Consider the following 27,584-nt stretch of genomic DNA (forward strand, 5'->3'; position numbering starts at 1 on the left):
AGCTTTAAATGTTTTGGATAGGTAAACATCTCTTATCAAAACATGTTTCACATTTACAACTAAATGATTTATTAAAGGAACAGGGGGATTAACTGTAGTCATTGAATTAAACTGATTATTTCAGGTCAACCTGGGAATATTTTCAAATATGCTGAAGTATAAGTGACTAGAGCTTTCCTACTTGTCGACGTCTCTTGAAAATGAGAACTGTCTCTTAAGTTACTTAGGCTGTCCTTCAGTCTTCTAAAACTAGTAGATCTCATCCCTTCCTTCCCTGTTTTTATTCAGAGACTGGAAGAGGGACAAGTTTTCCTGCTTTTTCAACTCCCAATTTAATTAATTCAAAGTTGAGAAATCGTCCAAATGAAGAAAATATTCTTTCTGGGCCTGTGGAAGAGGGAGGCTACTGATGTCAAAAGCTGGCTTAGCACTTCCAACAAACTCCAGTTCCAGGTGCTTACCTCGTGACGTCTGTCAGTTCAGTGGGTTGTCTTTTTCTTTATACCACCATCAGCAAATATGTCGTGCTTGAATGGTTCATTTCCAGCCCTGAAATTTATTATGGTTGGCATGACTGCGTGATTATTAGATGCCCATGTCATAGCAGCAGCATCTTCAGCAATTAGGCATCTATACCGGTACTTTGGGTTGAGAATGATGCCAAGAAAATGCAGTGGAGTAAGTGCTTGATCCAGCCACTTCTTTACTGCATGCAATTTAACTTTATTGTTGGGTATTTCTTCAGTGTTCCTTGATGATGAAATGTAGAAAGAACATTAAAAGCAATACAGCAGCAATTTTTCTGCAACTTGTTCCAGGCTGTGGAAACAGCTTTTAGTTTCTCCTTCAAGTGCTGTCTCTGTGGATGCTCTACTTCAGGTGTCAGTGCATCCCAGAGCCGTCAATTGGAGACACACCAGCTCCTCAAGATCTTACACACACCTTGCATGACAAAAATAGCATTGCTCATAAATGATGGTTTGATGGAACCTGTAGAAACGGTGTGGCAAACATCTGCCACCATTCCTCCAACCAGTAAGTGTTTGGCAGGTAACACTATGTGCCAAATAAAGGTATGGACTTCCTTTTCTCATACCCACAACCCTAACTCCTTAGTGGTGGAGGTGGTCAACCAATGGGGCAAACAACCTCCATGCAGACCCACTCCCCAAGACAAGGATTGGAAGAGATTAGACCTCTTGGGGCGAAAAGCTTACTCTTCAGTGACATGGCATTACTTGCTAATACAATCATGACAGTTATACCAAAATGAACGATATCATCCGGGAAATTCCGGAGGGAAAAAGAGACCAATTCCAAGCCATCATCAGTGAGGGCCAACATATTGCTAGAACAGTGCACCATGCATCCCTTGACATGGCAGACATAGTGGCATGCATATCAGTGACAGCCATTGCTATGCACAGAGCATCCTGGTTACGCTCATTGGATATCCTAAAGGAACTTCAGAACAAAGTAGAGAACCTCCCCTTCAACAGGGACAATGTCTTCTCCAGTAAGATGGATGAGGTCCTCCATTCCATGAAGGACTCTAGAGCGACACTGAGGACCCTTGGGATCTACACGCCCCCTAAGAGGAGATGCAGATACCAGCCTTACAATCATAGCAGAGACAATGTGTCACAGCACCAGTAGAGACCATATGACAACCAAAGACAAAGGCACAGACCACAGAGACGTTGCCCTACCCAGCCTCAGGCTATGATGTCCCAAACACCACCAAAGAAGACCTGATTTTGAAACATTGTTTGAGGGTCTGCCCGGCCTCCCCCACCACCAGCGCCAATAAGCAGATTATCGCAAACCTTTGGTCATTGGCTACAACCATTATATCATACATGGGCTTCTATCACCACAGGCCAATGGGTTTTAGAAATCATTTGAATAGGTTATACCGTCCACTTTACCTCCATCCCACCAACCCACTCCCCCTCCCACAAGCACCTTCTGAGACAAGAAGTATATCACCTTCTACAATTAGGGGCTGGGGAACAAGTTCCAACAGAACTCAGAGAGAAGGCATTTTATTCACATTATTTCCTGACTCAGACGAAAAATGGAGGTTGGAGACCGTTCTAGATCTCAGAAAACTCAACAAATTTGTTTGTACCCACAGATTCAGAATTCACATTGAACTTGATCACACTGAACTGCGCTGGAAAAGAGGGGCTGGTTCTCAGCCCTCGACCGATAGGATGCATATTTTCACGTTACCATCCACATTGCTCTGACAATTCACTTCCAGTACAGGGTATTGCCATTTAAACTATCTATGGCTCCATGAGTTTTTGTAAGAACCCTAGTGGTGGTAGTGGCACATTTGTGCGAACAGGGAATATTGATCTTACCGTACCTGATGACTGCCTGCTAAAAGGCTCTACCCAGACAGAAATGTTACACATCACTAGACAAGCCATATTTCTTTTTCACTCCCTAGGACTACAAATCAATGAGCAAAAATCTACCCTAACTCCAGAACAACAAGTGGACTTCATAGGAGCACACCTGAACTCAGTGGAGGCCAGAGCATCATTGCCGATACCCTGAATCACAGCAATGACCTCCCTCATATCAGTGATCTTAGACAGCCCATGGGTGTCTGCACACACCTGCTGACGACTCTTGGGACATATGGCAGCCACCACTTTTGTTGTATAACACACAAGACTACACATGCACTGCCTACAAGGATGGGTGAGCTTGGTGTGTATATATACCACAAAAGCACAGTTTAAACAAAAGACTCACACCATCCCCAGAGGTGCTGTAATCACTACAAAGGTGGACAAATCCAATAAATGTTTGCTCAGGTATCCCATTTAAACAGGTTCCACCATCCATATAAATCACAACAGATGCCTCGCTGATCAGATGGGGAGCTCACCTGAACATACATACAATCCAAGGCAAGTGGTCCCCCACGGAAACACATTTCCACATGAACCCGCTCGAATTATATGCAATCCACAACTTGTGCCTACTTTTCCTCCCTATTATACGAAGCAAACAATAAGGGTCTTGACAGACAACATTGAATGTCAGTTCTATATAAACTGACAGGGTGGAGCATGTTCCCACTCCCTGTGCACAGCGGCTTTAAAACTATGAAATTGGTGCATAACACACAACATAGCTATTACAGCAGCATACCTCCTGGGTCGACAGAAAGATAGCGAATACATTAAGCAGACAGTTTTCCCAAGAGCATGAATGGGAACTGAACAATGGAATAACACAACACATATTCCACAAGTGGGAATCCCCACACATAGACCTGTTTGTGACATTACTAAACAAGAAATGCCCAAAGATTTTGCTCACGAGCAGGACTAGGGTCATGATCCCTAGGGGACGCTTTTCTTATCAGATGGAACGCTCCTCTTCTATATGCATTCCCACCAATACAGTTAATCTCCAGAGCAATACACAAAATACAAACTGACAAGGCCAACATAATACTCATAGTCCTGACATGGCCTGAACAGACATGGTTCCCTTACCTAACATGCATGGCAATCTGTTCATTCTCCCTCGCCTACGGAATCTTCTTTCTCAGGACAATGATCAAGTCTTCCATCCAGACCAGGAGAAATTTCACCTGAAGGTGTGGTTTCTTCATGGCTCCACCACGACGAACTAACCTGCTCAGAATAAGTAAAACAAGTGGTGTTAAACAGCAGGAAACCCAACACGCATAGCCTACTTACCTCCAAAAATGGAAAAGACTCTTCATATAGTGCCAGAACAAACAAATATCTGCAAGCCAGGCACCGTTGCCACTAATTCTGGAATATTTATTATCCCTAAAAAACTCAGGGCTTGCTACAAGCTCACTTAAAGTTCACCTTGCTGCCATCACGGCTTTCCATCAGCAGGTACATGGTACTTCAATATTCGTTCACCCAGTTACTAAGCGATTTCTCACTGGAATAGAGAACATGTACCTGGACATCTGAGAACCCACGCCAGCATGGGACTTAAATCAGGTGCTCAGAAGTCTCACCAGAGTCCTATTCGAACCCTTAGCCACATGCTTATTACTTCATTTATCTATGAAAGTGGCATTCCTGGTCGCCATTACATCCGCGTGCAGAGTCGGTGAGATAGGGCCTCTCATGGCTCACTCCCCATACACTATTTTCTTCAAGGATAACTTAAACACATCCTGAATTTATGCCCAAAATATTGTCTTCGTTACACCTCAACCAACCAATTCACTTACCTACATTTCATCCAGAACCACACACTAATGTTCAAGAGGCGATCCCACACACATTAGATGTTTGCCATGCCATAGCCTTTTATCTGAACATAATAAAGCCCTTCTGAATATCACCTAGACTTTTTGTGTCAACAACAGAATGATGAAAGGGCTCTGTCATATCTACGCAAAGATTATCTAAATGGATATCCAGCTGTATCCATATGTGCTATTCTCTACACAACACTGAAGACCTTTTGGGCATCAGAACCCACTTGACAAGACTTTTAGCTACTTCCATAGCATTCCTACACAATGTACCCATTCTAGACATCTGCAGGGTGGTGACCTGGGCCTCTGAACACACATTCAAGAGCCACTCTGCAATTACTCTCAATTCAAGCTCAGACAACTCTGAAGACACTTCTGTCCTCATAAGGGCACTGCTCTACATTCACCTGAAGTGGAGCACCCACAGGGACAGCACTTGAAGAAGAGGAGAGGGTTACTCACCTTATGCAATAACTGAGGTTCTTCGAGATGTGTCCCCCTGTGGGTGCTCCACTACTCGCCCTCCTCCCATCTACTTTGAAGTACGAGTTAAACACTCCAGAGTAGAGAAGGAACTGAAGGGGTTGGGCCGTACGCATGTTAGATGAGGCACCAGTGGCACCACGAGGCTGCTACTGCGCGCACACACACTGACCAGAGACTGATACCAAAAATCTCCAATTGACGGTGCTGGGACGCAGCGAAACCTGAAGTGGAGCACCCACAGAGGGACACATCTCAAAGAACCTGAGTTACTTCAGAAGGCGAGTGACCTTCTCATATTTAGCATCAAAGTTGACCGCTTTGCGTGTGATAGTTCCATCTGTTTTTGTCACGATTTTCTTCACAAATTGTAATGAGAATAGGTCAGTTCTTAATAAATAGCTCAACACAGTCGACCACTGAATTCCAGCATACATCTTGGGGAGAATTAGATTGAATCCTCTTGCTCTCTTCAGTGAAGCCTGAACGAAGTGGCTGTTACAGAAGTGTTTTACAATTTCAGCAACATTTTCTTTTATTCCTAGAGCTGTAGTTAAGTCTTTGGCTAAAAGATGCATCAAGTGAGCATGGCATCCATATGTTTTAAGTTTCAGGTTCCCTTAATTTCTTCTTCTAGATTTCTCCTCATCTTTGCTACATCTGCAGCATTGTCTGACAAAGCTATATACTTGAATTTTTGTTCACAATTTGTTATAGCTTTTACTGCTATTTCTTTTAAGCATTCTTCTGTATGGGCATTTCCTGATGTATCGGATGTTTCTGTAAGATAGACAACCTCATCTTCTTGTCGCACAAGCATGTATTGAATCTTTTTGTATATTGCTTTATCCATCAAGACTTAGATCAACAAATTTACCATCAATGTTTTCTGCACACTGTTCAATTTCCTTCTCATATGCTGTATCCAGCAACCTTCCAGCAATGTTTGCTTTGCTGGTTGGAGTGTAGTCTGGTCATAATAATTGAACCACATCAATGAAATGTTTGTTCTGAACAAGATGAAGAGGAGAATTTGTTGCACAAATGAACCAAGCAGTATTGCTGGAATTTGCTGGTCCTGATTTTTACTGGATGATGAAGAAAGTGTGGTGGTTTTTTTTTATAAGGTAATTTACTGATGTATGTTTAGTTGCAGCACTTCTGTGTCTCTGAAGTTGTAGACGTTGCAGATCATGCATGTTTGTAACCCCTTATGTCTAAGCTCGACCTTGAAACAAAGTAACATCACATTCACTCACTATTACTCAGTGCACTGCTTTTTTTAAAAAAGGGGATTTCTACCATTATGTAATGGTAATTTTTCTAAACCCAGTTTTATAGGAAAAATAATAAATCATATGAATTATCTAAATCTGTTAAAAACTTTTATTTCTAGCAACATACCAAACAGCTTGGAAAAAAACCACTTTTTCCAAATGTTAAAATTCATAAATCCCTAATAAAACTTTACTTTTTAAACAGAAAATCTTTACCTAGAATGTTTGATTATACTGATCAATAAAAATCCATTTCAGAAGTAACAGTAAAAATGTAATTGACAAACGGTCCCACCACAAACTAACGTGCCTAATAAACTAATATTTTGAACACAAACATTTTGAAATTCATAAGCAAGTAATCCACCCAAAACACAAATTTATGACAATAAGTTAGAGAGGCAAGGTGGATGAGGCAATCAATATCTTTTTAAACCAATTTCTAGTGAGAGAGAGAAGCTTTCTAGCTACACCTGAAGTTGGTCCAATAAAAGATATTACGTCACCCACCTTGTCTTTCTAATATCCTTGGACCAACACAGCTACAACACCGCATACAATAATTTAAGTTTATCATTTACTAAGATAGTAAGACATGGAAGGCGGTACATAAGAATGGTGCAAAAATACATTTACTAACAAGTTGATCCAAATTGTTCAGACATGTCCTCATAATCATCTTCAAAGTATTGCCTTCTGAGGAGCATTTCTAAAATGTTTCATTCTGACAGCCAGGCCTTGTATCTCTTTGTTGCATTGTTTACATTTGGCATGTGTTCCTTTCTTACCCAGAGGTATAGGAATTCCTTTAAAAGATTCCCAAATAGGGTCTTTATTATGACCTGCAGCCATGGCAGTTTTTTCCTTCTAAGTCCCAGGTGTTGAAATCAACACTAGAGGCTGCATGCTGACGAATGTTGTACCTTCTTCCCACAGTGTCCTGCCTTGACACCAGTGTTCCTCCTGTCTAGCTGCACATTCTGCTCTTTGTCCCTTGTTACATAACCCCTACCCTACCCCAGAAAAATAAAAGAACAACACTCCAAGATTTCTGCTCTTGTAATTTCACTGCAGTATAAATAAAACAGAGCAGAAGGCAGTTGAGAAATTAATGAATTTCTGTGTTGTTTATGTCTGTATTGGTGAACACATGCAAGGAGACGGAGCAAGGCTCCTTTCAAGTGCCCCAAACCATCCAGAAGCCAGGGCTGGTAGTCACTGGGCAGATCGCTGTTTTTCTATAAGCTGGAAAGTGGGTTTTGAAGATGGGTAGAGTCATAAATAATACTCAGTTTGAAACTAAGCCAATCAGAGCCTAGCTAGGGAGAAAATATAAAATAGGAGTATGAGACCACTCGGGCTCAATGGATGATCTTGATGATGAGATACATGATGGTGTGTCTTGGAGTCAGAGGCTGGGTCCCAAAACCTGTGGTGACTTTGCCGGTCTGTTGCACAGCTCCTGGATCCCCTACATGGTCAAGCCCTTAATACATAGGGTTACCAGATACCAACTGTGAAAAAACGGGACCAGCGTGGGGGAGAATAGGCTCCTATATAAGAAAAAGTCCCAAAAAATGGGACTGTCCCTTTAAAAATGGGACAGATGGTCACCCTGTTAATACAGTACATGACCTATTGTGGCATATTGATAAAATTTGACCTCAAAAGTTAGATGTTTCCTCCCCACACTTCTCTTCTCCCTCCGGCCTCCCCCCAATTTTGTCTTTCTATAGAAAAGCAACTTTTAACTCCGTTTTGTATAGAAGCTTGTGGATTCAGCATATTTTATTTTTTATTTTATGTTCTAAGAAATCATAAGTTTAGACCAGTGGTTCTCAAACTTTTTTAAGTTAAGCTTTCATGTGCAGTTTGAGCTCTGCCCCCTTATATATGTGCATAGTGGGTTTTTTCACTTTTTTCATACTCTAGAATGGCTTGGTTTATTTTTGTTCAACCTTCCTAAACATATTTGTGTTTGTGCAGATTGGGTAAATTTCAGTCTAAAAGGTGAATGTTTGAAAAAGTTAAAAGGTCTTTTAAAATGACAGTGCTTTAGGCCAAGGGTTCTCAACCGTTTTTTTTCTGAGGCCCCCTCAACATGCTAAACTCCACGGCCCACCTGTGCCACAATAACTGGTTTTCTGCATATAAAAGCCTGGGCTGGCGTTAGGGGATAGCAAGCGCCAGCACCTCATGGTATGGGGCCCCTGCAAAACTATATTGCTCAGGCTTCAGCTTCAGCCCTCAAGTCCTAGGCTTCAACTCCATGCAATGGGGCTTCAGCTTTCTACTCTGGGCCCCAGCGAGTCTAACACTGGCCCTGCTAGGCGGCCCCCCTGAAACCTGCTCACGGCCTTGGATTCCTGGTTGAGAATCACTGCTTTAGGCATTCTTATCTGTAGATATTGCTATGTGCTCCACTTGTAGTTACACATGGGGAGTTTGTGCTTCCCAAATTTCACTGTCTCCGTCCTACAAGATCCACAGATCTACTTACAATGGATCTTCAGTTTGTGCAGCTACAGGAGTAAAAAATTAACCTGTTAGTCACTGGAAAAGGCATAGCTCCTTGCATTGAGAAGCCCAGTAGTTTGAATTCTGCCTCCGTAGCTGCAGAAAAGCATAAGGAGACCTGCCTGCACAGCAAACCTTTCTTTAAAGAGAGAATCAGTTTAATCCTCAATTTGTCAACTCTGACTAAGCGAAAGTAACATACCATAATTGTGTTGAATCTTGAGATGCTGAATAACCATTAGTTATCAATTTTCTCTTTCATATTTTGAAGAAGAAAGAAGATTAGATATAGATGAGAAGCCTCTTGTTGTACAATTAAATTGGAACAAAGATGACCGAGAGGGGAGGTTTGTTCTTAAGAATGAAAATGATACACTTCCTCCAAAGGTAAGGTAATATGCAAGGTGGTGGTGATGGTTTTAGTTCTTAGGAAAGCACTGTTGTGATTTTGTGACTTGTTCAAATTCAATAAATATTTATTTAGATTAAATAAAAGTGTACCTGTTCATATCATAAGTTAAAAATATCTTAAGTGCTTCAATATAACTTACATTAACCTGCTAACAGTACAGAGAGACTGAATTCTAAAGCTGTGAAGATCTAACAAAGAATTCCTTGCCAGTAGCCCCTTCTGGTTTACACCATTGGGATCCCAGTTTGAGCGTTTTTGCTACTTCCAACTGTGGAAGTATGGCATGACGAGAGTTAGTTACTCTCTCAAACTTAGGACTTTAAAGGCCAAAACAACCACTTAAATATTACCAGAAAATCCACTGGCAGACAGTGTAGACTGTGTAGAACTGCTTTAATATCCTTGTACCCCCGTCCTGCCCTAAACGCCCTCCCAGAGCCTGCACCCTCTTCCCACACACCCCCGCACACAAACTCCCTCCCAGAGCCTGAAACTGCACCCCGCCGCAGCCCAGAGCGTGCACCCAGCATCCAAACTCCATCCCAGAGCCTGCACCCCAATCCCCTACCCCAGACCACCTCCCCGGACCCAAACTCCCTCCCAGAACCTTAGGCAGATGGGGGGGTGTGCAGTTTTGGGGGTGGATTCTGGGCAGCATGAGTGACATTATTGGCCCGCTGGGAGGATTTGAGGACTGGCACTGGCCCTAAGGTAAATTGAGTTTGAGACCCCTGCCTTAAAGTCTGAGTCTGAGGTCCAAAATACTATCCAAGACACCCGCTCCCCCTTTCAATAAGTCCGTCCTTTTTAATGAAAAGACAGACAAGTCTCTCCATTCTCGCATGGACTCAAGATCCACCTTGTAATCCCTGGGGATTTATACTCCAGCCCCAAGTAGGAAACACCAGAGGCAGCACTTTCAGCTATGATCACAGGCACTGGCTTCCTCCAGGCCTTGGAGGTGCTCAAATCCCCACTCTACCCCAGGCCCTGTCCCCACTCGACTCCTTCCCCCAAGTCCCCACCCTGTCCCGCCCCCTCCCCTGAGCATGCCCCATCCCTGGTCCTCCCCTTCTCTCCTAGTACCTCTGCACGCTGTGAAACAGCTGATCATGGCAGGCGGGAGGCGTAGGAGTTGAGCAGTAGGGTCGTTGGTGGGTGGGAGGTACTGGCGAAAAGTCGGGGAGCTGGCTGCTGGTGGGTGCCAGCCTATGGCTATGACTACCCCATTCACATACCTCATTCTACCAGCATCCACCTGAACCTCTTTGTAAGTGACAGAAGATTAGAGGTCTCATTTCTCAGCTCCATCCACTGCTACAGCCTCCATATCCTCTCAACTTCAGGCTAGAGGATGGTTTTGACATGCATGTTGAGATCCATGTATCACCACTGATGCCACCTACATCTTCTCCTGTCATCTTTGGGGGCCATCTTACTTTCTTTGCCGACAGTTGGAACAAGATCACCATAGGCAGTTGAGTTCTGCAGATTATCCATCACGGGTACTCCATAGAGTATCTCTTCTTCCGTCTTCACAAACCCCCCTTCTGGGACCCTTGTCACCAACTGATTCTTCAACAGGAAGCAGAATCCTTTTTATTCCGGGGAGGAATAGAGAGCATCCCTCCTCAGTCGCAGGGGAGAGGGCTCTACTCCCCATATTTCCTAATTTTCAAAAAGGACGGAGCACGGAGACAGATCCTGAACCTTTGGCAGCTCAACAACTTTATCCGAAAGCTGAAATCAGGATGGTAACAGTGGCATCTATAATCACCTCCCTTCAGGAAGGAGCATGGTATGCAGCTCTTGATGTGAAGGATGTATATTGTCACACGGGCATTCACCCATCACACAGGAAGTTCCTGTGTTTCATGGTTGGTCAGCAGTGCTCCCGATTCCACGTCCTTCCCTTTGAACTCATGATGGTACCCAGGGTGTTCACTAATATTTTTGCGGTGCGAGTGGCCCAGATGAGACATTAGGGGTATATGGTATTTCCGTACCTAGATGACTGGCTTCTGGTAGGCCAATCCTGCCAAGAGATTATATCAGCAACAGAGTTATTTTGGGGCCTCCTTGCCACCTTAGATGTTTGCATAAACGAAGACAAATCCATTTTGTCCTGCACAAGGACAGACAATTTTATAGAAGCACGGCTGAACTTAATATCTGTGAGAGCTTTAGTTTCTGCAGACAGATTTTAGGCAACGAGTAACCTGATCTCTTGCATCATCCGCAAACCTCAATCTATGGTGTGTCAGTGCCTCTCCCTGTTAGGCTACATGCACTTATCTGACATCTTTCACCAGACTCCACTTGCGGTGCCTACAAGCTTGGCTCCACTTGACTTACCACCTGGGCAGGGTTGTCATATCTTTTAATCAATCCCCTCCCACGCTGAGAGGAGAGAGCTAGTATTCATACTGATGCCCAACCATGAGGAAAATCAGTACCTCCCTGTGTAGGTGTTTTGGCCTCACCAGATCTCTTTTCTAGAAATATCAAAAATTGAAGAGGTTTACAAAAGGTTCCCAAGCAATTTAGTGAGCTTGCCACTCACAGTGGCCTGCAAGGATCTCCTTGTCAGAGGCATTCTGGGAGCCTTTTATTACTGATTGCTTCTGACATATTGTTTTAGTATTACTTGTTAATGCTATGTTTCTCCCCCCAAAAATGCACTTGGGTACAATCTTATCAGGAAAAGAAGCTGCAAGAAATATAACCTCTGCTGCAAAGAGCCATTGAGCCTATGCCGTGTCTTGAAAGAAGAGAAGAACTTTTTCAGATCCTTCTAAATAAAAAGACAGGAGGATATATTATAAAAGGGGAAAAAAATCAGTGTGCATCCAACTTTATATTTCTTTTAAAGTATAAAAGAGAGTAAAATTAAGATGCCAGTAAGTACTGTAAGTTAGTTGGGGAGGTGGCTGCACCGGCTACAAGGTTTGTAATCATTTCAGACAGTCTTTGAAGAATATGTTTTTAGTTGTTTATAACTTAAAAATCAAATGCTTGATTGCTAATGCTTCCTTCCCCTTCTCTCTTTTTCCCTTTCCCACCTCCCGTAATGCAGGGGTTGTTGCTTTTCCTGTATCTATTTCCAGTATGGTGTTACTAAGTGTTTTAGGTTATGCTTTACAAACGTAAACTACTAAATCTACTTTGTGATGTAATTAGAGATCATCAGCAACTTTGCAGTAGACCAAGTGACCAAAGCAGTTTGACTTGATTCATTTCAGAAGGCTCAGAGCAATGGGCCTGAAAAACAAGAAAAAGAGGGAGTGATCCAGAACTTCAAACGGACTCTATCAAAGAAAGAAAAGAAAGAAAAGAAGAGGCGAGAGAAAGAGGCATTGCGACAAGCATCAGATAGAGATGATAGGCCTTTTCATGGAGATGATCTGTAAGTTTATTTTAATTTTGATGAGTTAATTGTTATAAATTAGTTGTATTATTACCTCTCTCAAAAAATTAAATCATAAGTAACCACTTAACATTGGGGGTGGAGAGGGAATAATTTAAAATAAATAGCATTTGGCTGTGACAGTAGGACCAAATTTTATGGCAGCAACTCCTAAAGTATGCAACAACCTGTAAATTTCACAGCAAAATTGTTTGTTGTGATCCTGACTCTCTTCCCATACGAAAATCCACAACTGTTGTTCATAGGTGAAAATACTTTTCTGAAACTTTTTAAAAAATGATTAATTTCAAAGATGAGTTTCTCCTTTTGCCCTCCAGGTAGCCTGGATCCACTCTCTGGGCCTTGACTCTTGGGATCTTGCCCAGGCGATCAAGCTCAGAACCTTCTCCCCTCCACACGTGCTTCTGTTAGGAAACGGAAGAGCTTGTAGCACGCTTCAGTGGCTCATCTCCTTAACTCCCTGGTCTTTGGGTGTTCACCCCTTCTGCAGGCTGCTTACCTCACCAGCCTACGATTCTGGCTCCTGCAGTTCTTTCGTTGCAAACTCCATCTCTAACTCCCCATATATTGCTGCCTAGTTCAGTGGAACAGTGCAGGGAGCATACACTATTCATCCTTGTATGGAACTTGATTTGTTGGGAAAACCGGAGAGCAAAAGGCAATGTAGGCAGGTCCCTGTAGAGCTCACATACAAAATAAAATGTTGGCTGTGATAACCAAGAAACTAAGTGTTGTAGTGTATGTCAATGTGATAAACTTAAGACTAAAACTTTTAGAAATGAATGCCAAAAGTTAGGGTTCTAAAGTCTCATTCAGGCATGTAAATAAGATGCCTGATTTTCAAAAGTGCTGACCATCCGTCATGTCCTATTGAAGTAGCAGAAAGTGATTACTTTGAAAATCAATCCACTTGTTTAGGTGCTTAAATATAGATTTAGGTGTCTAAGTTTAGGCACCCATTTTTTAAAATGTTTGCCTTCAGCTTTGCAGACTGAAAACTTGTAAACCCAATAAATCAAGGTTTTACAGGAAAATTAAAATACAAAATCATACACTGTTATATTAGCATACACTTTTGAATTTTCAGACTATGAAATGAAAAAGTAAAGGTTCTCTTAGTAATGTTAATTCAGTCAAATTTCACGCACCTGTTGTTCTGAAATCCTGTTCTTTAAAATGTGTACCATAACATTTCTCATGTTTCTAATCCACAACTATTTACTTGCTACCCATTTTATCTTGTCCAGAGGGAGCTATGAAAGTTCCTTTGCCATTGTTACCTGCTACAACTGCAAACCCATTGCTTGTATTTCCTTTTGGAGCCCCAGTCCACATCATCTTCGGAGGACAGCAGCAATTTCTTCTTTTGTTGCCTCAGAGTTTTGTTGCCTTGTGTCCTGCAGAATTTTTTCTTCTTCTTTACTTTTTCCCAGGTTTTGAACCTCCAATATTTTGTTGGGCACAAACATTTTGATCTAAATAGAAAATTTGGGGTCATTCACTTCATAACAGTACTTTCCTTCCCCCAGCTCTCCCCAGTCAGTAGGAGCCTGAAGTACCTCACAGTGGGACTTAAAAGCACCAGTTTTCTCCCTGCTCCTGCTTTGCAGCTTTATTTGCTGCAGAAATTTAATAAACCTTGTATATTCACGTAAGCCTCATTGTGGACATTTCAAAGAAAACATTTGCTCAGTGCTCACTTTTTGGTGAAGAAGCAAAATATTAGAATGTGTAAGGAATGGAATAGAAAATAATGCTGGAATATTATTCCTTTGTATGTATAGTAGTACATCTTCACCCAGAACACCATGTTCAATTTTGGTTATCTTATTACAAAAAAGATAGAGCAGAAATAAGAGTTTGAGAAGGAATGGGGAAATAGATGCCTGGTGAAACTGCCGTATGAGGAGTGATTGAAAAGACTTGTTTAAAGAGGAGTCAAATACCAAGAAACATGAACTAGGTACACAGAATAATGACTGGTATAGATGGTGAATTAGGCACACCGATTTACCCTTTCTCGTGATACAAGGGCCAGTGGACAATCAGTATCATGGAGAGGCAAATTTAAAACTGCTAAAAGAAAATAATGTTTTACACTCTGGATAACTGCTTTGTAATTCACTGCCATAACGTATCACTGAAGCAAAGAGCTTGAGGATTAAAAAAAGGATTGGATACTTATATGGATGATATTAACATCCACATCAGAATAGGATAAAAAGGGAGATCTAAACTCTCATGCTTCAGGGTGTAAGCCAGCCACTTAGTGTCTGATGTTAGCAAGAAACTTCACCTGTAGACAGATTATTTCATAATTATTCATCATGATGTTTCTTGCACTTGATTCTGAAGCATCTGGTATGACCACTGACAGAAACAGGATACTGGACTAGATGGACCTTAATCTGGTATGAAAACTTCTACATGCAATTTATGAACTTCAGGAATAACTACATGATCTCTGAGATAAAGCTCTGGGCTGACATTGTGTATGGGGAATGAGTTTGGCTAGTATCAGAGATCTTTGACAAAATTGTGGCTGCTTTTTAGAACACCAGAATCTTCATGCATTTTGTGGCAACCAGGCTCTTCAACACAGAAGATACGCTTTTCTTGTGAATCAGTTGAATAGTTTCATGGCAATCAAGATCTTTGACATATTCCTGAGTGTGTGTATATATAAGTTCATGGAATTGTGCACAAGGGACAATGGGATTAGAGGGAAGAGCCTGATCTGTGTGCAGGGTAGGCAGGATGTGTGGGTGGGATTTGGGGAGGAGGTGATGGAATGCCGGCATTTTTTTCAGAGACAAGTTTTAGTGGTGCATTCTCTGTGGTGCATAGTGCTTGTGGTAGTGATGAGTTATGTCTCAGGGTGAGAAAATATATTACTGTTGGCAGTCTTTAAAGCCTTGCTTTTTGAGGTTTTCATACCTTTTTAAGACCAGAAGGGACCATTGTAATCATAGTCTGACCTCCTGTATGGCCATAGAACTTCCCCAAAATAATTCCTGGAGGATATCTTTTATAAAAACATTCAGTCTTTATGTAAAAATTGCCAGTGATGGAGAATCCACCACAATCTTTGGTAAATTGTTCCAATGATTAATTACTCTCACTGTTAAAATTTACACCTTATTTCCAGTCTAAATGCATCTAGCTTCAACTTCCAGCCATTATATTGTGTTATGCGTTTCTCTGCTAAAACGAAGACCCAATTATTAAATATTTGTTCCCCATGTAGATACATCTAGAGTGTGATCAAGTCCACCCCTTAACCTTCTCTGTGTTAGTCTAAATACATAGACTCAAGGAGGTCAGTCACTATAAGGCGTGTTTTCTAATCCTTTAGTCATTGTCATGGCTCTTCTCTGAATCATCTCCAATTTATCAACATCCTTTAATGTGTTAAGCATATTATGTAGAGAGGAAACTTAGCTCCACAATACAGTATTCTTCTGTATTACTATCAGAGTTTTAAGTTAATAACTCAATTTCTTTTCAGCACAATTTCAATGTTTTTACATTAATATAAAGAAATTATTGGTTGACATGTCAGTGGATTTAATTGTTCATTTGAATTATTAGTAGAATACAGGTGTTTTATTTTGTCCACAGTTCTCTCTGCATGTTTTTTCTGTCGTTTTGCCTTCACATTCAAAATAACCCTTTTAGCCTTCCCTAACGTAATTTTGCCTAGCCTTCTCTAACGTAATTTTGCTTGAACTTGGTTTTGTGATTCAAGTTGAATGAAATAAAATGAATGTTGAGTAGCAAACACATACCAACTCTAGTTGCTTCCAGATGAGCTAAAACACCCGCAGACCAGAATAAAATTAAATGTGAAAATCTGACTAGCATTTCATAATTTAAATTTTTTTTCTAGAAAAAGACCTTGATTCTCTTGCCTTTGTGACTAGTACTAATATACAAGACTCTTGGTTACTATTTATTGTACATGAGCGCAGGCATGTGAATAATATTCTAACAGAGGTATGGTAAGTGAAAACATTATCTTTGTATAGTGATGTACTCTGACTGTCACGGTGCAGATCTAATTGTTTAATAGTTCATGTAGTAATTAGGATGTGTTTAGATGTTTCAAAGTATTGAACAATATATTTCCTTTTTTCTTTTTCTTTAAATTAATTTGACAGTGAGAATTCTCGTCTTGCAGCAGAGGTGTACAAAGATATGCCGGAGACCAGCTTCACTCGCACAATATCCAATCCTGAGGTAGTCATGAAACGGCGGCGACAACAGAAACTAGAGAAGAGAATGCAGGAGTTCCGCAGCTCCGATGGCCGGCCAGATTCAGGTAGTGGTTCAGATTTGCTTCTTGTATGTTTTAATTTAATGATATTCTACTTCAAGGAAGGTTAGCCCTTTTTCTCATGGCCAACAATTCTTTACTCATACTAAAGCCAGTTTCTGTATTTGGTAACTGATCGTTTACTTTGATCTCGTTGCTAGTAACATCTTAAAAAAAAAACTGGCTAGAGTTTGAAAAAAAAAATTACGGCCAAACTATTAAGTAAAAATTAGTCCTGTAAAATTCCTGGACTTCAGTGTACCAATGTGTGTGACAGTATTAGGGGATTCAGGTAAATTAAGATAATTTAAGCTCTTCAGTGCCCTGTTTATCACAACTCTGCTCAGTGTACCTGGATTTAACTGTTAGAAAGGTTGTAAGATGTATTGCTGGAATGTGTGGTTTCCCATTCACGTTGTTTACATTTCAGAAAAGGATTCTGGGAAACAGTTTGTTTTTGATAGCGATTGCATGCTTATTCTTATCCCAGGCATTTTCTTTAAAAGGAAGGAGAAATGGATCTCTCAGGGAAATATTGAAGAAGCTGTATACTGGTGTTTTATAAGCACAGTCTTTCTCAGATACACGAAATTAAATATTTAGAGTAACAAATGAGAATCCTTTTGTATAATGTGCTAAAAGATAGCTTTTGTTGTTTGGATGGGTACAGCATTTGTATGTAGGGATGGGCAAGAGATGGAATCTATGAAAGGAGGAATTTGTAGAGTTTTGGTGTTAAGGTATACCAAAGAAGTCTGTTCAAACGTTTAGGATGCTTAAGTCTGTGGTTGCATATCCCTTTCCTCAGATAAAATAGTAATTAAATATATTTTTTAAGGTGGGACCCTGAGGATTTATGCAGACAGTTTAAAACCAAATATACCATACAAGACCATCCTGCTGTCCACTACAGATACTGCAGACTTTGCAGTTATTGAAGCACTGGAGAAGTACGGTCTGGAAAAGGAAAATCCCAAGGATTACTGTATTGCTCGGGTAAGTAAAGCTATTAACATCAAAATACTCCTGATGCTTATGTTTGAGGGTTTTTTTTTCTTAAAGCAACTTTTAAAAAATCAGCATAGTTTATCAAAGTTTGTTGATATTTTAATCTTAGAACTTGTATCTTGTCACTTAGATATGTTAGTAGTTCTTAAGCAATTCAATTTCATTTTAATTTAAACAAATCTTTAAAACCTTACAACATTTTTATTGCTGTTTTGTTGCATAGCAATGTGTAACTGATGGAAATATATTTTTATACTTAAATTGATACTGCGGTCTTATGCTACTATATCAAATAAATTTTAGGAAAGTTTATAAATTAAGGCCTCAGTCCTGCCAACACTTAAACTTGTGAGAAACTTTGTGAATGGTTGATTCCACTGAACTAAATGGAATACTCAATTCACAAGTGTTAGGAGGATCAGGCCCAAGTCTGATAAAGTTTACATTTTGGGATATTTTCAGATGCTGTTCAATAATGTATAATAAGAAAGCTGTTACTGAAGCTAAAATTGAATTTCAGTTTGGTGTTTAACTTTTCGAAGTTGAATATATATTTTAAGGATGTCTAATTAAAAAAATCCAACAACCTCAGCTCATTGAATGATATGAAAATGAGACATAGGTTTCTTTTAATTAATTTGAATAAAAAAATCAAACTTTATATAGAATTTGTCTTTAATTTACCTATTAGCTGAGTGGTGTAGCTTCAGCAGGGAGGTCTACAGGCAACACACTGATTAAAAATACAGCTCCATCTGCCCATTCCAGCTGCTGGGGTGAGGAGAGGTTGTGGGATTTGAAATAAGTTGCTACCTCTGGGCTTTGATTGTGAGCTCCATCCTGTGTATCAGCCTCTGGGCTAGTACCTGACTGACTGATTTAAATTTGAAGCTATTACTCCTCTAGTTGCTAGAAGGGAGAAAAGGCTTTTCTCCTTTCTTCTTACCTTCCCCAAGACTCATAGTTTTTGGTGGGAAGTGGAGGACAGGGGATCTGCTCTGCTCATCTTTTAGTCTCCTAGTTGTGAGTGGGGAGCAGTACCTGTCACTCTAATCTTCTCCAGGCTCTGCTTTAGGGGTTGGTTGGTTTTTTTTTTGGTTTTTGTTTTGTTTCGTTTTTTGTTTAACACTGCCATGCTCATAGCTCTCAGTGGCATTATCAGCTTGAAACTGATTCGTTACAGCTTCATGTTTTCCCACATGGGACTAAATAGCATCAGAGAAGCTGACTAGAGATTTTTATTTGATTTTTCTGATGTTTGAGAGAACTGTGAATAGCTGCAGAGATACTGCAGCCTAAGCCTGCAGTTTAGGAAGATAGTACTGAATCAGTTTCTCTTTGGTTCGCTGTGGAGTGTATTTTAATGTTTTAAGGAGAAAAAAAAAGTTTATATTTTGCAGAAGTGTGTTAAATCTTGTATGTATACCAAAGAAATATTCCATATGATGATAAATTTTTCAAGCCTTATGTACGATTAAAATAGAGAACATGTAGTCTAAGGACTTTTTTGCATGAATTTTAGCAAAGATTTTGCTGGTCTTACCAAAGAAACAAATTGCTGCTTTAAGTTTGTAGCCTTGTGGAAAAGCATTAATTTGGAAAGTGAAAACTTTCCCCAGAAACTTGGCTCTTCTTTGTATATCTAGTATGCTTTCATGTGTTTTTAAGGAGGTGACTGGTGATTTCCATAGATAATTATAGATTTGTTTTGTGCTGTATCCTTATAAATGTGGCAGACTTGCTTTTCTGGCTCTTCAGAGTCAATGTAGTTGGATAATATCTTGTACTCTTCACTAACTGATCTGAATTTGCTACACTTCTGAGCCTACAGTATGTGGACTTAAATATGGAAGTGATTTACTATTAGACTGAAATAACTTGAAAACCTAATTCTAGCTAAATGTTTTATGAAACTGAACTTTCCTGTAAAGAATTGCTTGAATTCTTTTTTTAAAATCTCCTTGATTCAGCTTAGCTTACATACATCATTATTTTCTTCACTGGGAAATGTGAATAATGTGCTAAATAGATTAAATAGTTTTGGTTTCATTGTAACTTCTTTAGTACTGTTTACAGGATGTTTTAGTGAATCACAGCTATCTGGCAGCATCCAGTGAACAATTTCTCCTCTTCCTCCAGTGTTGTAAAAGATTGTGCTATATTGAGATTTACCTTGTACATGTTATGTTCTTCATTTAAAGCCGTCTTTGAAAAGCTGCATTAAACAAAAGTAACATCGCTTTTTGAAAAGTTTTGCTCTCCTAGTGGTTAGCATTTTGAAAATACGGTTCTTTGTCTTTTTGTTGGTAGTAGTTGAGATATCTTTGGGGAAGATTTAAGTGGGTGACATTTACTTAGCTATCTGATTGGATTTTAAATTGTTTTACTAAGAAAAGACCTTGTATAATGCTTCATAAAATATCCATAATAAAGTTCAATTCACTTGGTCTTTCAAGTGAAACTTCAGAACATCATCCATATTTTGCCAGTGCTGACTTTTTGTTGGACATGGCTCCTTGGGTCTGTATTTATCGTTTTTCTTATCACATTTTGTTATATAGCCTATCTTTATACTGCAACTTTACACGGTACAAGAATGGTGCCATTCTAACAAAACATTAAGTGAATGTAAGTTTTTTGTTCCGATACTCCTTTTTCTTTGTCTTTCAGCATGTTAATTTTGAGGTTCATTGCATATCATGAGGTTCATAGCGCACACCTCAAGATGTCAAATTAATTAGTTTTGTTTAAGCTACCTGTGTACATTCCCTTGAATGTGACCTAAAACTTAGAAAATATTGTGTGGTATACAAGGTTCTATTTTAGGAGGTACTGGGATCAGACACTTCATTTAGGATGCTTTATTTCTTTTATTCCTTATCCTCAGATGAATTAACGTTTTTTTGCCTGTAACGTATAAAATGAAAGCACACACATGTTAATGTAATTTTTCTTTGAAAATATTCTGCTTTTTGTAGATGACATGAAACAATTTTGTTCCCCGGCATGTTAACTAACATAAATGTTAGTGGCTCTTTTTGGGTAGCAGTCAGTGATCTTTAATTTTATCAAAGTGATATGAAAAAATCTTATTAGCACTGAGCTGATTTTCACAAGGATATAGGATTATAAAGTTGTAATTTATTTTCACTAGACCAGTAGTAACATGGCAAACAGTGGTTTGTTGACAAAAGAAAGTGGCAGGGCAAAAGAACAGCCTGTGGAAACTCCAATATAGCATTGTTAGTTGTTTTTTGCAATGTATACTAGAGCAGTGATCCCAAAACTGTGGGATGTGCCCCCTAGGGGTGTGTGGAGGAATATTTGGAAGGATGCATGGCAGTACCTGGGTCAGCCCCCCACAGGGGACGGGGAGGGAGCACCACCCCCTCCGCCTCTAGCCCCCTCTCCTTCCCCGCTCCACCTTCAGCCCAAGCTCTTCTGCTGAACCTACTGTGCATTAATGGAAGGGTGTGTGTACAGATTCCATTTCTGGTAAGGGGGGGGGTGACAGGAAAAGTTTGGGTACCACTGTATTAGAGGTATAGCTAGTAGCTTTTCCTGCAGCTTAAGTTGCCTAACACATCCTATTATAAGATTCTGTTTTCAGTAGCTTACAACTTCATCAAATTTTGACTCTTCAGGTTGAAATTTTCCATGCTGGTTATTTGCTTTAGGCTGAATTTTTTTGGGGATGTTTCAGCTAAAACGATTCAGACATTTCAGAGAATGAGGTTAGGGAAAAAATTATTTTGTTCATGTAAAAAAAATTCTTACATCTGTTCCATTGAAATGCTGTAATGCCGCTTTGCTTTGGGGTGGGGGCTTGCCACAGGGGATACCGTGGTATCAGTGATGTACCTCTTGCTGCCCCCCTGAAAATCCACTCAAATTTGACCAAGTTATAAACCTCTGAAAAAAAATCACAACACATGATAGATAAGTAGTGGTTTGTTAGAGACTTGCAGTGTTTTCTGAAGATTCTGACAAAGGTAATTGTCCACCAGACTATCAAGCCAATTTTAAGATTGCTTTGCATTGCCAGAGTGGCACAAAGTAGCATTAAGGGGGCTAAAGATCTAGTCCAGTACATTAATTGTGTTGGTCAAAAGAATTATATGGTGCGTGTATGTAGGGGAATTACAAAGTGAGACGTGTGTGTGGGAGGGGATAATAAGCATGTGTTTGATTCTGATTTACAAACTGTGAAGACAAAATTAATTGCTTTATCAGAGGATGGCAGTGTATTGTGAATGAAATTTGTTTTTCCTTGGCGCCATGAAGTGATTGACCCTAGTTAATTGGTTGTTTGCTAAGGTTTTTTATATTTCTAGTTGCATAATTCACTATCTTAAAATAGAAGCTGTAGTGAGGAAAATCCATTGCTAGGTCCTCTGGACAGATCTGATAATTATGAGTTTCCACTGAAAAATTAACTTTTCTTTATAGGTTATGCTTCCTCCTGGTGCTCAACACTCTGATGATAAAGGTGCTAAAGAAATTATCCTTGATGATGATGAGTGCCCACTTCAAATATTCAGGGAATGGTCTAGCGATAAAGGTACATTTAAAATATTATACAGAAGTGTAAGACAATACAAGCCATCAATGTGAAACTGTGTAAAGTAGGAGGTTCATTTGAATTATATTTTGCAGTGTTCAGTTGTATTGTACTTATGTTCTTTTTTTAAAATAGTCCATGTCCAGAATTTTCCAGGGTGAACTTCAAGGCTGACAGTAATATTTTCTCATTCTTTACAGTTAAATACATTCTCAAAATGTACAATAAAATGGCAACATTTACTAAAGTCCTTAAAATTGACCAGTGGGTTAAAATAAATGACACATACACAAAACTCTATGGTGTCATGAACCTTAAAGAATTTAACTTAATAAAAACATAAGGAACATATTGAATATGCTATGTTATAAGCAATATGAAGAACATTTACTGCTTTATGGATGTTATATTTGTTTATGCATTGGTAGTAGGACTCAGTGGACCTGGGATGGAATGGGAGGATGGTCAAGTGGTTAGGATGTTAGCCTGGGACTTACAAAGCCTGAGTTATGTTCTCTGCTATAAGCTTCTTTAAAGGGGGGGAGGGATAGCTCAGTGATTTGAGCATTGGCCCGTTAAACCCAGGGTTGTGAGTTCAATCCTTGAGGGGGCCATTTAGGGATGTGGGGCAAAAATTGGGGATTGGTCCTGCTTTGAGCAGGGGGTTGGACTAGATGACCTCCTGAGATCCCTTCCAACCCTGATGTTCTATGATTCTATGACCCATATAATGTTGTGTTGTTTTAGGAATACTAGTCTTTCAGTTGAAAAGACGGCCTTCTGACTATATCCCAAAGAAAACCAAGAAACAAATTGATGGAAAGCCATTAAAGGGGAAGGAAAGAGTTGACGGGTCTGGCTATGGCTCTTGCCTTCCTCCTGAGAAACTACCCTACCTGGTGGAATTAAGCCCAGGTAAGAGTTCTGATTGATAACTGATGGAGTTTTTGTAACTGATCATGCTTCAGATTGAATTATAGATTTGTTATATTGAGCTTTCAGATTTAGTACTTTTAGAGTACAGTGGTTAAAACTCTTAATGGATATCACTTCAGTAGCAGATTGTCTCTGAGCTTTTACTAGCTAGCTGCAAAAATTAGCTTTAAAGTGTTGCAAAAGAACCTTTGTTTGGTGTTCTTTAACTTTCCATATTTTAGAAGATTCATCTAAAATAAAATAAGTTGTTCACTGAAGGCAGATCACATTTTAATAAACTGACAGTGTAAGAACATTTGACTGCTTGGTCGTTAATAAGAGTTTAACTCTGAGTTTGTAAAGATAAATTGAGAATGTATTATAATGGTGAAAAATGTTGTTGGACTTAGTGTGTATTTATAGTGGGAATTTATGAAAGGGAAGAAACAGTGCTATTAAACCATACTTGAGAAATCAGAAGAAAATTTTAATGCTTCCCAAAGATTTAAAATGTACCTATAAACTGTTCAGTATTAAAAAAGAAAGCATAAACTGGAGTTTTGTTTGGATTTTTGGATGCCAAACTTGACAGATGCATCACTGTATTTAGATTCTTATACATTTTTATCACCTTTTAACACCACCTCTGTAGATGTCTTTCAGTATACAACTTAATATGAAAAGGTAGTTGTACATAGGGTTGCCACCTTAAGCAGAATAAATTGAGGCTTTCATAGAAATTTATTCCTTTTATGCTTTACAAGTGTATAGATTGTGTACCTATTTTACGCTTCAGCAGATTGGTAGAAGTAGTAATCATGTAATTGGTTCTACCGTAACACAACTTCTTTCAAAAAGTCTGTTGCTAAAATTTGAATTACCTAATTTCTTTGACATATACTGCAGCACACTTATTAAATCATTACTATGTACTGTGAAATATTATGCATACAAGTATACTTGTTAAAATAACTACATTTATAATACTTGAGTGTATTTCTCTGATTTTTCTTAAAAATCATTTGTTTTGTTTTCTAATATACAAAAACAATCTACATTGGGTCTCCAAATGATTAGCAAAAATGAGGTTTTATTGTGCAGATTCTGTTGCCACTGTTCAGGCTGCTCCATGGTCAACAAATAATTTTATGAGAAACATCGTGAAGTGCTGGTATCTGCTGTTTCTTCTTTGAGTGGTGTCCTTATGGGTGCTCCATGTCAGATGTTTTGTGCATTCCACGCACCTTTGATCGGAGATTTTCATTACAGTGTCCGTTCAACCTGCACATGTGCGGGCCATTGATATCTTTGTGCCCAGCACCAAAGCTATATCAGGCTGCCCTGGTGAACTGCCTTCTGTTCCTTGTCAACTGCCTTTGCTGGTCCACTTGGTAGTTTGCCTTGGCTATTGCCGTGCTTTTTTATCTCAACTTAGCTAGCTAGTTGGTTCTTAGTTTGTAGTAGTAGTTTGTAATTTCTTTTGTTTAAAACAAAAAAAAAAAGTGTTTTTCTTTTTGTCCCAGGAAATCCTCCCTGTTGGGGGCATGCCCGGCTCACAAGGGTTTAAATGTTTCTTCTTATTTAGAGAGGTTATCCTGATCAGCAACAGATGCTTAAAGTGCATCTGCTGCTTGGGAGAATTGCATGTTCCCCAGAAGCATAACTTCTGTTTAGTCTTCAATTCTAGGGCTTGGACTACTGATGATGGAGTGTTCCTTTTGCCCTGCTTCAGAGCTGGATCAGGAAACCCCCTTCTGTACATCACTCCCCAGGGGCCTCTAGCCCCACCTGGCACATCGCTCTCCCAGAAGGGGAAATCTCAGAGTTCTCCTCTAAACATCCTAAGAAGAGGAGCTTTAATTTTCTTCCCAAGGAACCCTCCTCAGAAAGACCTTGTTCCCTGACCTGGTCAGTAGCCTCAAATAACGTCCTTGAGGGTTGGTACTGTGGCAAAAAGCTCCTGTGGTACTGGTGAAGCAGAAAAGCCTTGCAACTCTTAAGAGGCATGATGGCATGGGAAGGGCCTGGAACTATGTACTGCAGATGGATGCTATTGGACTTAACTCCTCTCCCAACACCCCTATTGAGTTCTTTGGTACCATCTTTAAGCCTCCAGCCAAATTGGTGCCATCTGTGAAGCCCCCTAAGCAATCCAGTATGGGCCGGCAAGGACAACCATACTGATTTGTCAATGCTGCAACATCTGTTGGTACCGCAGTACCCCTCAGTGTCGCAACAATACTCAGTATCACAACATCATTTGGTGCCACAAGATTTTAGATATGCAAAGCACTTACCAGTGACTGTAGAACCAGAGTCCCCATGACCACCCTTCCTACAGGAGGAGACGGGTGGTGGTGGTTGGGGACTCTTTCCTAAGGGGGATGGAGTCATCCATCTGCCGACCAGACCCGGAGACTCAAGAAGTGTGCTGCTTGCCTGGAGCTAGAATCCAGGATGTGAAGGAGTGTTTGCCAAGACTGATCAAGATCTTGGACCTCTACCCCTTCCTACTTCTCCACGTGGGCACCAATGACACTGCCAAAAATGACCTTGAGTGGATCACTGCAGACTACATGGCTCTGGGAAGAAGGATAAAGGAGTTTGAGGTGCATGTCGTTTTCTCATCCATCCTCCCTGATGAAGGAAAAGGCCCAGGTAGGGACCATCGAATTGTGGAGGTGAATGTGTGGTGGTGTAGGTGGTGTCAGAGAGAGGGCTTTGGATTCTTCGACTATGGGATTTTGTTCCAGGAAGAAGGATTGTTAGGAAGAGATGGGATCCACCTAACGAAGAGAGGGAAGAGCATCTTCGCAGGCAGACTTGCTAACCTAGTGAGGAGGGTTTAAACTAGGTTCGCTGGGGTGGTGACCTAAGCCCAGAGGTAAGTGGGGAAGTGGGATATCAGGAGGAAACACAAGGAAGAGGGTACAAGATGGGAAGCTTCCTGATTCATGCTGAGGAAATAGGGCAATCAGCTAGTTATCTTAGGTGCATGTACACGAATGCAAGAAGCCTGGGAAACAAGCAAGAAGAATTTGAAGTCCTGGTGCAATCAAGGAACTATGATGTGATTGGAATAACAGAAACTTGGTGGGGCAGTTCACACGACTGGAGCACTGTCATGGATGGTTATAAACTGTTCAGGAAGAACAGGTATGGGAGGGAAGCTGGAAGAGTTGCATTGTATGTAAGAGAGTGGTATGATTGCTCCGAGCTCCAGTATGAAACTGGAGACAAGCCTGTTGAGTCTTTGGGTTAAATTTAGAGGTGAAAACAACAAGGGTGATGTCGTAGTGGGCATGTGCTATAAACCACCGGATCAGAAGGATGAGGCCTCAAGGCTTTTTTTGGACAGCTAATTGAAGTTTCCAGATCACAGCCCTGGTTCTAATGGGGGATTTCAATCACCCTGACATCTGCTGGGAGAGCAATACAGCAAAGCACAGACAACCTACAGCATCCAAGGGCAGAGCCACTGGCTATTATTTTTGAAAATTCGTGGCAATCGGGGGAGGTCCTGGATGATTGGAAAAGGGCAAATATAGTGCCCATATTTTAAAAAGGGAAGAAAGAGAACCCCAGGAACTAAAGACCTGTCAGCCTCACTTCAGTCCCTAGCAAAATCATGGAGCAGGTCCTCAAGGAATCCATTTGGAAGCACTTAAAGGAGAGGAAGGTGGTCAGGAACAGTCAACATGTATTCATTCACCAAGAGCAAGTCATGCCTGACCAACCTGATTGCCTTCTATGTTGAGATAACTGGCTCTGTGGATGAGAGGAAAGCAGTGGACGTGATATATCTTGACCTTTAGCAAAGCTTTTGATACGGTCTCCCACAGTATTCTTGCCAGCAAGTTAAAGAAGTATGGATTAGATGAATGGACTATAAGGTGGATAGAAAGCTGGCTAGATTGTCGGGCTCAACGGGTAGTGATCAACAGCTTGATGTCTAATTGGCAGCCGGTATCAAGTGGAGTGCCCCAGAGGTCGGTCCTGGGGCTGGTTTTGTTCAACATCTTCATTAATGATCTGAACGATGGGAATAATTGCACCCTCAGCAAGTTCGCAGATGACACTGAACTGCGGGGAGAGGTAGATAATGCTGGAGGATAGGGATAGGGTCCTGAGTGACCTAGACAAATTGGAGGATTGGGCCAAAAGAAATCTGATGAGGTCCACCAATAAATCTCTAGAGCAGTGGTTCTCAACCAGGGGTCTGGATCAGGGTCCGCCAAGCCTGGCTGCCTTTAGACTTGCTACGACCCAGGGCAGAAAGCCCAAGCCCCGCCACACAGGATTACAGCCTGGGGCCCTGAGCCCCACAATCCGGGACTGAAGCCGAAGCATAAGCCTGACCAACTTAAGCTTTGTGGTGCTCTCTGTAGAATGGGGC

The 27,584-nt window shown here is 40.5% G+C and overlaps 1 protein-coding gene across 17 annotated transcripts in view; it reads left to right on the forward strand.

The window, feature by feature from the left end:
• AFDN (afadin, adherens junction formation factor) overlaps positions 1-27,584 on the forward strand; it is a 213,269-nt gene that overhangs the window by 67,490 nt on the left and 118,195 nt on the right. For all 17 annotated transcript variants that reach the window (XM_073337925.2, XM_073337933.2, XM_073337939.2 and 14 more), the window contains exons 3-8: positions 8,822-8,937; positions 12,205-12,368; positions 16,550-16,710; positions 17,543-17,700; positions 22,162-22,273; positions 23,021-23,188. In XM_073337925.2, coding sequence (XP_073194026.1) covers positions 8,822-8,937; positions 12,205-12,368; positions 16,550-16,710; positions 17,543-17,700; positions 22,162-22,273; positions 23,021-23,188 — 879 coding nt within the window. The remainder of the gene's footprint in view (positions 1-8,821; positions 8,938-12,204; positions 12,369-16,549; positions 16,711-17,542; positions 17,701-22,161; positions 22,274-23,020; positions 23,189-27,584) is intronic.

Source organism: Lepidochelys kempii, chromosome 3 (genome assembly GCF_965140285.1).
Source record: "Lepidochelys kempii isolate rLepKem1 chromosome 3, rLepKem1.hap1, whole genome shotgun sequence".
Classification (NCBI taxonomy): Eukaryota; Metazoa; Chordata; order Testudines; family Cheloniidae; genus Lepidochelys; species Lepidochelys kempii.